The sequence below is a fragment of the Martes martes genome, assembly GCF_963455335.1.
Source record: "Martes martes genome assembly, chromosome: 16".
NCBI classification, from domain to species: domain Eukaryota; kingdom Metazoa; phylum Chordata; class Mammalia; order Carnivora; family Mustelidae; genus Martes; species Martes martes.
Window position 1 is genome coordinate 7,214,061 of NC_137904.1, and position 12,679 is coordinate 7,226,739.

The 12,679-nt window shown below is 34.1% G+C and overlaps 1 protein-coding gene and 1 pseudogene across 2 annotated transcripts; both read right to left on the reverse strand.

The window, feature by feature from the left end:
* Positions 1-300: 300 nt before the first annotated feature.
* On the reverse strand, positions 301-504 carry LOC308357368 (keratin-associated protein 19-7-like; the record flags this gene model as incomplete). Its single annotated transcript, XM_080826891.1, has 1 exon — positions 301-504. The coding sequence occupies one exon, from the start codon at positions 502-504 to the stop codon at positions 301-303; it is 204 nt and encodes a 67-aa protein (XP_080683017.1).
* Positions 505-10,031: 9,527 nt separating this feature from the next.
* On the reverse strand, positions 10,032-10,937 carry LOC308357578 (KATNB1-like protein 1; annotated as a pseudogene). Its single transcript has one exon. The product of its transcript is annotated as a KATNB1-like protein 1 (transcript).
* Positions 10,938-12,679: the final 1,742 nt, after the last annotated feature.

Here is a 12,679-nt window from a genome sequence, read left to right on the forward strand (position 1 = left end):
TACAAATAACCACTTTGACATCTTGAGTTTCATAAAAAATGAAAGCCACGTATGCTATTTAAACCTCGGATAATTTATTGCAAAAGGAATAGAGAAATCCCACAGTTACAAAAGCAGAAATAAAGGACACCAGGAAACATGAAAGAGACCATTATAAAATGATAAATATTCCTAAAGTCTTAGATACCAAATGTTTTTGATCTTGGCTTGGCTCCAGATGATCTTGTTTGGTTTGGTCATTGTAGTCAAATTTGGATAATCCTTTTGTGGCCTCAGATGTTGGGCTTCTGGAGCAGGATTTCAGTAGAAGCCAGAGAATCCATATCTCCCATAGCGAGATGGGCGGCAGCAGCCATATCTGTAGCCTCTGCAGCCCCAGCCCCAGCCCCAGCCACAACCTCGTCTGTGGAAGCTGCCACATCCCCAGCCACGGCCACAGCCCAGGCCACCAAAACCTCCACAGCCATAGCCCAGGCCTCCATAGCAGTTGCTGTAGTAGCTCATGGTGTCAGGGGTGATGAGTTTGGTTTGCTGTTCGAGTCCAGATCCTGAGTGTGAAAGTCAGCATGGGTAGAGAGATGCTTATATACCCTGAGCAGAACATACGATAAATCACATGTGTACTTTTCCTTTGTGTCATGCTGCATATTATCTGTAATGTTGTTAACTCATTATTCTTCTGTCTCTTGACACAGGGAGAGGCCCTCATTCCCATTAAAATACCTTGGTTTACTTACCTTCTTATTTAGAATGTCCTTGAACCTATTGTTTAGCTTTTATGGGAAGAAATGCCTACCGCTTTAAATTTTGTACATTCCAAACCCTAAATTGAATTGCTTATTACCAGGTATATTAACATCATTTACATTTGATGACATTCCTTTTATAATTAAAAATTTTCTCCTTTCTGTCATCTCCCAAGTGGATAATTCCATCTCCAACTAAATTCACAGATATTTGTTCAATTTACAGCTGTTAAATCAATATTTTTCAAAAAGGAAATTTGTTTATCAAGAGGAAGACTGAAGAAAGTGCCTCTGTTCAGAAAACATTTTTTAAAAGAAGGTACATGTTGATTTTTTGCATTTTAATTATAATAACCTTTATAATATTTTTGGCTTTAAGAACTATCTTCAGCAACAGGAGAGAGAGAGAGAGAATCTCCAAGCAGGCTCTCCACAGTGTGGAGCCTGACCCAGGGCTCAATCCCAGGACCCTGAGATCATGACCTGAGCCAAAATCAAGAGTAGGCCACTCAACCAACTGAGCCATCCAGGAGCGCCTTAACTTACATGATTTTGAATATACAGTTGAGTTTTTATGAGATTCTCAATTATTTTAACAAAGGTAAATTTCCTCAGATGTTTTAATCCTAAACAGCAAGTAGGAAATTAAACACTGCTTATAGAACTAATGAAGAAATTATAAGTAAACTGATAGTAGCTATCATGGCTACAACAACCAGTGCAACTCTCTGACTCCACCTTAGCAAACTACCATTTTAAAACCAAAATGTGGTTCGATATGTCATAACCCAACATATCCCAAGTTTCTTTTATCCAAATATTATTTCATTATTTCTCATCCTAAACTAGAAATAGTTGATAAGCTGAATTTTTCATTCTCAATAAGTCCTTTCAAATACACGGAACCATAAATAACTCAGGATTAAGGATATCAGCTTTTGTCCATATAACTTAACCACATCATGTGAGAGTGATTAATGGCTAGTTTTTGTTCATTTGGATTTGAAAGAGATGTGTCCACCTGAGATAGAGCACTAAAAAACAAAAATGAAAAACCTCAATAGTCAAATAAGAAATAAAAATAATTTCAAGGATAAAATGTGATAGCTTTACACAAGACCAATTTTACTGTTAATGAGCAGCAAAATATCAATACTAAAGTATTATAAAATACATAGCAAAAATGTTTGTCTTGGTTTTTTTCTAAGTGAAAAAATTATTAAAATGAAAATATCCATTGGAAAATGAAGACTATATATTTCTTTGTAGAAGTATTGTTTTATGTTCAATTGCTGGACCCAAAGTAGATTATTTTTTTTCTTCTTTTCACTCTTAGGAAGTTTCCCTCAAAATACATGTGAAATAATACTATGATAATGGGTAGTAAAGAAGAAAATCTGTTTTCACTTGGGATAAATAATAGTCTTTACAAATCCATAATGGAAACTTCTGTTGTAAATTCCAAACGTTGTCCTGTGACTCAGACATAAATCAAAACAACATGAAATTGTAGGTCACAAAAATACACTACGTTACACTAGGAATGTCACATATATTTTTTTCTCATTCTAAGTATACCGATAATTCTTTTTCTTTGTAACTTTGTAATACCTTCCTTGGGCTGCAAAGGTAGTGACCTGTGTGAGAATAGGATACTTTCAAATGTTATTTAGTTATAGGAACCAAAGCTCTTTAAAGGCATGACCAAACTCTATTCCTGATGTCCTTACCTATGAAAATATGGCATTTGATAGGACAAGTGACAGGAGTCAACTGATTTTTTTTTCTATCTCCAGGTTGTATAAACAAATCCAAATCTTTCTAATAAAAAACTGTGATGAGGATTAAGTTTTAACACTATTCATTCTTCATTTGCCTTGAAGTACAACTAAATTACAAATTGAGAAGTTGATTATATACAATAAAATAAAATTTTCACAATAAAAATGTAAAAGAAAACACAATAAGAGGTAGCTAATCTAACAGAGGGAACTATTTCCCATAAACTCAGCTATAAAATAGTAGCTATTCATGGAAATATGACAAGAACTTTCCAGATGGTATTCAAATTTGAAAATATATAATGAAAGAGAATCAGCATGATGGGGTAGATCACCAGGTTTCAGTGAACTGGTTTTTGATCTTGGTTCTGACACTTGTGGTATTTGTGACTCCAGGAATCACTTAACTATCTGGAGTTTCTTCACTTGTATGATATAAGGGGCAGCGCAGCACTATATCTAATTCTAGGTGAGCTCTCGCTTCTGCTGTTGTCCTTTTATTATGGGATTTCGCCAACTCAAACAGCAACAAAAAACTTTATCTTTTTGCATTACCTGAATATTCCATTCAAATTTGAAAAGGCAAAAATTTTTATTACATATTTTACGTACTCTATTATGTAAAATACCAACAACAACATGCTTGCTTTTGATTAGTGATAATTGATTGGAAATCTACTTAAAAAAATCCTTTGGATGAATGATGACTCTCATCAAGGAAAGCTACAGAGTGATATATTTCCTGGTTGTATCTAGGTGTTCACACTTCACTTACAGTTGCAAAAGGCTTGAATACCATGAAGATGATGATGATGAAAGTAAAAAAGAAGAATATCAGGACACCTGAGTGGCTCAGTCCGTTGAACGTCTAACTCTTGATTTCAGCTCAGGTCATGATCTCACGGTCATGGGACCAAACCCTACGTTGGTCTCTATGGTCAGCATGGAGTCTGCTTGAGATGCTCTTTCTCCCTCCCTCTGCTCCTCCCCAAACTTGTGCTCTATCTAAATAAATAAAATCTTTTAAAAAAAGGGAAGTGAACAATGATGAACTTAAAAAAAAAAAGATCATTCACGTTTTGATACTATACCATAATTTTATAAGATGTAACCATTAGGGGAAACTGGGTGAGCAGGTGCTCTCTGTACTATCTTTGCAAATTACTATGACTCTGTAACTATTTCAAAATAAAAAGTTTAAAGAATCATCCAAAAAAACAAAGAATATCACTGCATACTACAGAGGAACAATGATGTGGTAAAAATCTAAATCAAATAAATTCTTAATACTACATACATTTTAATTAACTAATTTGAAGTATTTTTAATAAATTCGTAAAATAATTATATTCGTGAGAATGCCAAGTAGAGGAAACAGAGAAAAATATTATATATAATCAAGAAATTAATTTAAAAAACACTTTCTTTTCCTAGAAGTTCAGAGAACTATTTTGATCTATCACTCTTCTTTTCCTGTCATGAAAGAACTGAAGGAGGACACATTTTGAAAGAAGGATGAATTATGTATTCATTTTGGGCTGCATTGATAAAAGGAATTGCAAAAAATATTAAACATATGAATTATTTTTTATTTATTGTCATGAATACATCACAATCGTTAGACTTCATTTTTTATTCTTGTTTAATTTTTTAAAAGATTTTATTTATATATTTGACAGAAATATATAAATATTTTTATATTTATATAAAATGTGGGAAATGGAGAAGCAGGGAAATGGAGAAGCAGGCTCCCCATGGACTAGGAACCCAATGCGGGGCTCGATCCCAGGACCCTGCGATCATGACCTGAGCCGAAGGCAGACGTTGAAGGACTGAGTGACTCTGGCACTCCTATCCTTGTTTAATTTAAATATAAATATTATCTGATTAAAATAAAGAAAAAAATCAACAGGTATTTGAGAAGTTATTATTCATTTCAGTCTAAATTTATTGTTCTTTTTTATGTCTCCATTTGTGAAATAAATATTTAATACACAAAAACATATATCAGAATCTTTATTGAAAGTTGAGTAAGATCTATGTTTAGTTACATATATAATTGATAATAAAGAAATAAACAAAAGCTATATTTGCTCTTTCAAATTAAGAGACTTTATTAAAGAAATCAAGGAGACATGATAGATAAAAAGCTGTGTAACTCTAAACGTACTGGAAGCTTTAAGTACTATTTTGATAAATGGACCCAGCAAAATCTTGGTTGACCCAGAGGTTGAAATCAGATTCTGAAAGTCCACTCACGGAACCCGATAGTAGACTCATAAAGACGAATTTTAATAGAAGATAGAATCCATATCCACCATAGCAAGGTGGGAGGCAGCAGGTATACCTGTAGCCTCCCCAACCACAGCCACAGCCCCATCTGCAGGAGCTGCCACAGCCCCACCCACACCACAGCCCAGGTCTCCGTAGTAGTTGCTGTAGTATCCCACGCTATCAGGGGTTGAAGGCTTGGTTCGCTATGAAAGCTGTTTCCTGAGCATGAATCTCAGCATCTGCACAGAGGTTTTTACACCCTAAGCCATGGATGTGGTAAATCATCCCAAATATACCTCATTTTCCTCCCACAGAAGAAATTTCATGAAACAAGTATTTCTGGCTTTTTTGTTTAATATGCATGCAGTGATCTTCCACCGAAGTGAAAGTTTTAAGTTAATCTTTAGTTCAGTTAGCTCAATTCCTTTTATTAAGTTGTTTTTATAATGAGAAATATATTTTTGCAACTTCAAAGACTATTCCGACATTACGACTCATATAAACTCCCCCTTATTTTGGTTTCTGAGGATCTCTACAGCTCAGTCAAGGGCTGCCTGACAACATCATCTAGATGATGCTACTTTACTGCACATGCCGCCTATTTTTTCATGGAGATGACAACCTCTTATTATTTGAGGTAAGCAGGACACTAATGTCATTCTTAAATCCATGCCCCATTTGAGACCATAACCACTTAGATGTCAAATATCCAGACATGTTGAGATACAAACAAATTTTACTTTACTCTTATGCCGTTCAGAACCAGCCTTGAACCAGTTACATTTACAGTGTCTCATTAGACATATTTCTTAATCTTTGAGACACAATATTTGAAATATTGATGCCTCCTTAAAGAAGGCACTTCCAAACTTGAGAAAAAAACAGAGGGAAGAAGAAAGGGAGTGAGAACAAAACAAATATATATTCTTTGTTTTCTGTATTTAATTCTAGTCAAAACAGATGGTGTCTCAGCTTAATAAATGTCAATGATCCTTTACAATTCTCACCTGAAAGATGGCAAGAGGGCATCCTGGCAATTTAGGAACTTCTTTCTGGGATCCAGGATTATAGCATTATGCCAGAAGAAATAAATAGCTCTACTGATCTTTTTGGGCAGGAATTAGGAAGAGAAACAAAAACGTAGACAAATGACAGTCATAGTGATTTCTCTCAAATACTAATCTAAGGATGTCTTTAATATTGTGTATGTGTGTGTTTAATTTGGACACTCATATTAAATCCATCACCCCACAGGATGAGAAAATTAAAGAAATATTGGTTAAGGATTTACACATAATGTTAATGGGGTACTTGATATTTTACTGCCTGATATCCATGTGTTAAAAACCTGCTACTTAGGGACGCCTGGGTGGCTCAGTTGGTTAAGCAGCTGCCTTCGGCTCAGGTCATGATCCCAGCGTCCTGGGATCGAGTCCCGCATCGGGCTCCTTGCTCCGCAGGGAGCCTGCTTCTCCCTCTGCCACTCTGTCTGCCTGTGCTCGCGCGCTCTCTCTCTCTCTCTCTCTCTGACAAATAAATAAATAAAATCCTTTAATAAAAAAAAAAAAACCTGCTACTTAATTACTAGGAGCATATTTAAAGTTCTTTGGAGGAGAGACTACCACATGACTCTAAGATAATTATGGTGATTTTTAAAAAATCACAAAATACTTAATGCCATTGCTTTATTCAGCAATTCAATTTTGAATTCTGTTGAGCTATATCAAAGTTATAGTTTTATGTATATTGACAGTCAATAAAAGCATTAGCACTGGTTCCCCCCCAGGCAGGACTAATAATTAGAATATAAACTAGCCCAATTTTCCAAAGACCTTCTTAATATCAAATGAAATAGAAGTCCTAAGTTGCATTCTGATTTCTATACTGAAATGTAGTCGTACTGCATAGAAGTCAAAAATTTCTCAAATTAAAAGTTTATTAAAACTGACACAAGAAGAAATAAAAACCTTTATGAGTATATCTCTGAAGGAAATAAAGTTTGTATTAAAAAGAAAAAAAAAAACAAAAACCAGACTCCTAACAAAGAAAACTCCAGGTTCACATTGCTTTAGTGGTGAGTTTTAGCAACTACTTAAATAATGCTAATTATTGCAAGAAATAGTGTTAATTTTGCACTAATTATTTCAGAAAATAAACTAAATCCTCAAATCCAAAATTCAATTGTATATGAAAAATTAGAAAATAAAATATCACTAACAATATCAGAAAAGTAAAATAAAGATAATTTAAAGATATGTGCAAGACTTAGTTTTTGATATTTACAAATTAAAGCTGGAAGAAATTAATAAGGATATATATATATGTATATATATACACATATAGACATATGTAAAATGTTTATATATTGACTGTAGACAAAATACCTCCCAAATTATATATTAAATAAAATCCCTAATTGAAATGACAGTATAATGTATATATTTACAAAAGATTCTAAAGTGTATAAGGAAATCCAAAAACCCTAGGATATCCAATGCAGTATTTAAAAAGAAAAAAACTTTACATTAACTGATTTTAACACTTAAAGTGGAATGATCAAGAAAGTGTGTTATCGATGTGAAGATACACAAGTAAGTTGATGGAAAATATTAGAGAGTCTAGAATTAGGCTTCTTTTCCCACAAAGATTCCAAAACAAACAAAACACTTTTCATCAAATGGTACTGAAACAATGGGACATTTCTATGGAACAAGAAGAAAATGACCTTAATTTTTTCATAGTCTACACAAAACTTAATTCAAATGTATGATAGAACTAAGCATAAAAGCTAAAACTTTAAGACTTCTAGAAGTTTTTCTGTTCTGTTTTAGGACACAGAAAGCACTGACCATAAGATAAAACACTGTGAAGTGAAATTCATCAACTGCAAGCCACAGACTAGAAAAAAAAAGTGTAGCTACAGATATATAGTGCAGACGCTACAGATAGGTATCGATATAGATTACAGACAGAGAATAGAGATGATAGAGGTAAAGGTAGAGATAGAGACATCCATCATACATGAAGATCTCCTGCAACCTAAATGTGTAAAGATAAATAAACCCAAAACCTGAGAACATTGACAAGAAGATATACAATAAGCAAATAAATTGTGTGACATGATTAGTTATCAGAGTTATCAGGGAAACACGATTTAAAACCACAATTATATAACACCACTCACCCACTAGAAGAGCTAAGATTTTAAAAAAAGTGTTTTTCTTACTCAGTAGACTATGATTTAGATTAATCTACATAAAATTTAAGTTGATTTAAAAATGTTTCAATTTTTATTAGTGTGACTTCTAATACAATTTCCAATATAATGTCTTCATCGGAATTATCATCTGATGATATATTCTCAAGAGAGTTTAAGCCTAAGATTTTGGCACATAGTACCATATTTCAAAAAAATCCTACTAGCATGCTTAATTTAAAGAATTCCATTAAATTTAATTTAATGGAAAGAACAAATATTTGGGGGAAATCATCAGGCCCAAAAAGTTCTGGCCGATGAGCAGATTAAGTAGTCCTCCCCTACAAACAGCTCATGAGGCAGCTAGTGAAAAGAGCATGGATAACAGGGTCTGTGTAATAGGATTGTTAGAGTCTTTGGTCACGTGGTTCACTCTGAAGCACTCACACAGGTCCTAGATTTCAATTTCTCTTTGGTGATTCAGAATACTGATGATAGAACCAGTGGCTAAGTGGCTAAATAAAGTTATAATGAAGACTATTTATAACCAGAATCTTAGGCCAGGGATTTTAGCATCCCAAATCACTGCCATAAATTGGAGTTTGCTCCAATATAAATTTTGATTAAGAATTCAAAAAAAAACTAAGACATATTTACTATTTAATAAGTACCCTCAATGACCACTGACAAGACGACTTGGGACGGAAGTCAGGATACTGACTCACAAATACAGAAAACAGAAGAAAAATACCAAGCTAGAAAAGACCAGCAACCTCTCCCTCTCAAGCTAAATCTATATTCGTTTTTCACTGATTTAATAACGGAAATAAATGATATCCTCAGGAAAAGAAGCAGTTGCCTTCATTTGAAATATCGCAAAAAAAGGCCACTTATTTCTCACCAAATTTAATTGTATACATTATTTCTATCTATTCACGTTAAGACACCTGTTAGATCTATTGCTGATTGAAGTTATAATACTATATAAAATTGGAATTAATTGAACATGACAAAAGGACAATCGTTTAGCAACAAATATGGTTTTTTTTTAGAAATATTTAGTGAATTTACTCAAATGAAGAAAGCTTAAATGATACAGAACTGAAAATATTAGGATTCTATATACAATAAAAAGTGAATATAAATTAGCCAAATCCGTGGACATTTCTAGTTCAGCAGCCATAGAAATACATATTCACCTTTTTCTTTTATATAGTAATAACACATACATACATGACACAATGATTCTGGCAAAAAGAAAAATCAGAGATACTAAAAATATTCTCAAGTTTTAAAAATGCTATGGAACAGTTTTAACAACATTTTACATGAGCGGAAACCCCTGATTTAATTCCATGATCTTATCATGCCAGAAGCATGGTTGCTTTTAATTTTTTTAAACAGATATTGGTATCATACACATTGGCTTATTAATAATTAAGGCATTTTGTATACACAGTATCTCAGTGTGGACAAATTTTTAGTATTGATTATTTGCTATGACATTTTAAACTTGCAAAGTCTTTTCAAAATAAGAAAATAGCTGCACACGTTTAAGTGTTTTCTTATAAAAACAATCTTCACAAAAGTCACGATGATTGGTTTTTGTGATTCCTAGTAATAAGTCCTGTCTTCTTTCTGACATAGTATAAATTATATTCTTATGCAGGACTGCATTAAGACCCAGTAGTTCTTAAACAATGTTACCAAATAACCATATAAAACCCAAATGCAGCAAAGGCGAGCAACCTTCACAGTGCATTTTCACCTCTTTGAAGTTGAAGCTGCTCCTTTTGGATATTTATCCACTTCAATGTGAAGTAGATTGCTAGGGTTTCATTAGTGGTTTCGTATGTGGCTTTTTAAAGTAAAAAAAAAAAAAAAAAAAGGTTTGATCTCTTCCACAGTTCACAGTTCTCAGGTGAGACTTTCTTTCTTTCTTTCTTTCTTTTTTTTTTTTTTTTTTTTTTTTTTTTGGAAATCTAGTCTGGGGACTTTTTGAATAATCAAATGCTCTTTAGTAGATGAAGTCTCTCAATGCAACTGTAATAAATAGGCATCTACGTCCTTGACTATATTACCAGTATATCCTGGGACCAAAGTAAGATGGTTTTCTTGTTCCCATAATCCACTTAATTGTTGTTTTAAAATCTGAATATTTCCATCATTTATAATTTCTGTTTTGGATGACAGTTCAGACCACCACCTTTTTATGACTGCTTGAAGCCAGTTTAAACCAACTATTATATATTCTTCAAACTTGCTTTTAAGTAAGCACTTTACTAGAGGCAACAAATCTACACAGCAGCCAAGTGAGATGTGTTGTTTTTCTTCCTGTAAACTCTTGGTGAGCACAGGAAGGCAATCCACAACCACTCCAAGGTCTTCTATCCTCACCAAATAAGCTCCAAGTTCACTTATACTTCTCTTTCTCCAGAATGTTAAAGCTACATTCAATCTCAAATTCCTGCTGAACAAAACTGTGCCATCGTTTCATGGTCCTGAGAAACCTCAGAAAAAACCCACTGTATTTTGATGATGGGCTTTCCGTCTGTGGAGAACCAGATCACCGGAGTTAATCAAGTCTGTCCGAGGATCACGGCGTAATTTTTCAGGCAGGTGACCTGCACGAGCCAGTTCATTTTCTTTATTTGCCATGTCACGGCCCCCACTTCTCGGGGACTGTTGTTTTCTGTAACAAGGATTTGGAAAAGGATGATGCACTTTCTTTCGGCGATAGATCACCCGACGCGGTTTATCTGGGCTTTTCGCAGCTTGTCCAACTGTCCTATGTGTGTCAGCAGCCAACTGTGTTGGAGATTTCTTAACCTCCTTCATGTTAGTAAAATTAGAGATCCTTTTTCTAGGAAGATCAGTGGAATGATCCTCAATATTATTACAAAAGCCTCGTTTTTTAACATTGTGGGCTTCAGATGCCATAATCTCTTAAATCCCGGCGCCTCATGGTCGCGCGGCGCCTCAGCCCAGCCCGGCACGAACCAACTGCGCCCGGTAGCCCAGAAGGTCCCTCGGCTCCGGGCCGAGCCCCACTCCGAGCCGTTCAAACGCAGCCGCGCGCGCCAACAAATATGTATTTTTAAAACTTCTTCCCATTCAAGTTTTGTAAACTCTCTCGAGTTACATTTTAGCATTTATTTCTTGATCATGTTTTAATCTTTTGGTAACACAAGAGTATTTGAGAGGTGAAGATTCTGAGCTTGGCATTTTAGTACGCAATCAAGGAGACCACTATTTAATATTTATATTTATGTTCCAATAATAGCAAGAAATAACATATCTTCATATTCTTCTGTCAATATTACTTTAATTCCTTATAGCAAAAAGTACCAGAGTCTTTCTTTACATTTTACAAGGTCAAACCATTTTATATCTTTTACTATAAATCTTATTTGATTATTAAAATGGAAATTGTATTTCATTTATAGTCCGTTTACATAGAGATATCCCTTCCTTTCTTTCTCCCTCCTTCCTTCATGCTTTCCACTCTTGCTCTTAACTGCATTCTAAAGCTATATATATGTATAATATATATATAATGTCATATATATGTATATACATATTTTCCCTCAACATTTAGAAACTATATAATATTTAAGGACAATAAAACACAAATAATAACTTACTGTTATAGAATTTATTATCATAGAAAATATATAGAAAATAGTATATGTGTTATAATTTGGTATTATCATAGTTGTGGTAAAATCTAAAATTATAAAATCTGGAATATTAAATTTAAATATTTAAGAGATCCAAAGGTAAAATGGCAGAGTGGCCAACTGGCCAACTGGCCAGGTTTTCCTTGACTGTGTCGGTTTGGGTATTAAATGTGCAAGTACTAGGAAAACTCTCAGTCATGAGTAAGCTAGGATGGTTGGTCACCTAAAAGTAATTCCTATCTAAGAGGGTCAAACCGGCAAACTTCCTATAGACATGAATGTGTGTGTATATATATACACACACACACACACATCAGATCTTTCAGAAATGTAAATAAAAACCTAATAGGTTGGAAAAAAGGGGAAAATAACCTCTTATTCTGAAGGAATTTTAAATGGCATAGTACATAGTATATACAGAGAATAGAGTTAAATAACCCTTAAAAAAAAAAGCAAGGAGGGGATTGGTGTAAAATGAGGCAAAAAGAAGTCCACACTTCTAAAAAGGTTCTAAAAAACCTTATATGCCCATTAAAGTGTTTTTATTTTATCTTCCAGTTCTGAGGTCAGCAAACTGCAGCCCCTGGGGTCAAGTCCTGCCAGTACTTGTGAATGTAAATAAGGTTTTATTGAACAAGCACACTCTTCGTTTATGTATTGTCTGCGACTGCTTCCCTACTACTACAACAGAATTGAGTAGTTGTGCTAGAGAGTAATTGGTCAGAAAACCTAAAACGTTTACTATTTGCCACTGACTCTTACTGTAGGTATGGGAAAGCTCACAGAGGTATCCAGGAAGTGGAGGGATGTGAATGATCTTATTCAGTCCTTTTATTTTAGCAAAGATGCTGCTCATACTCCAGGAGGTTATTGACCAAAGGGATATTTAAGCCGCACTTGGATTAGTTAGTTGTCTTTTATCCTTTGACCGAGAGCCATCCTAGCAGTAACTTATCCCATCTAAACCACCATTCCATTTTTAAACTTATTACATAGTCCTTT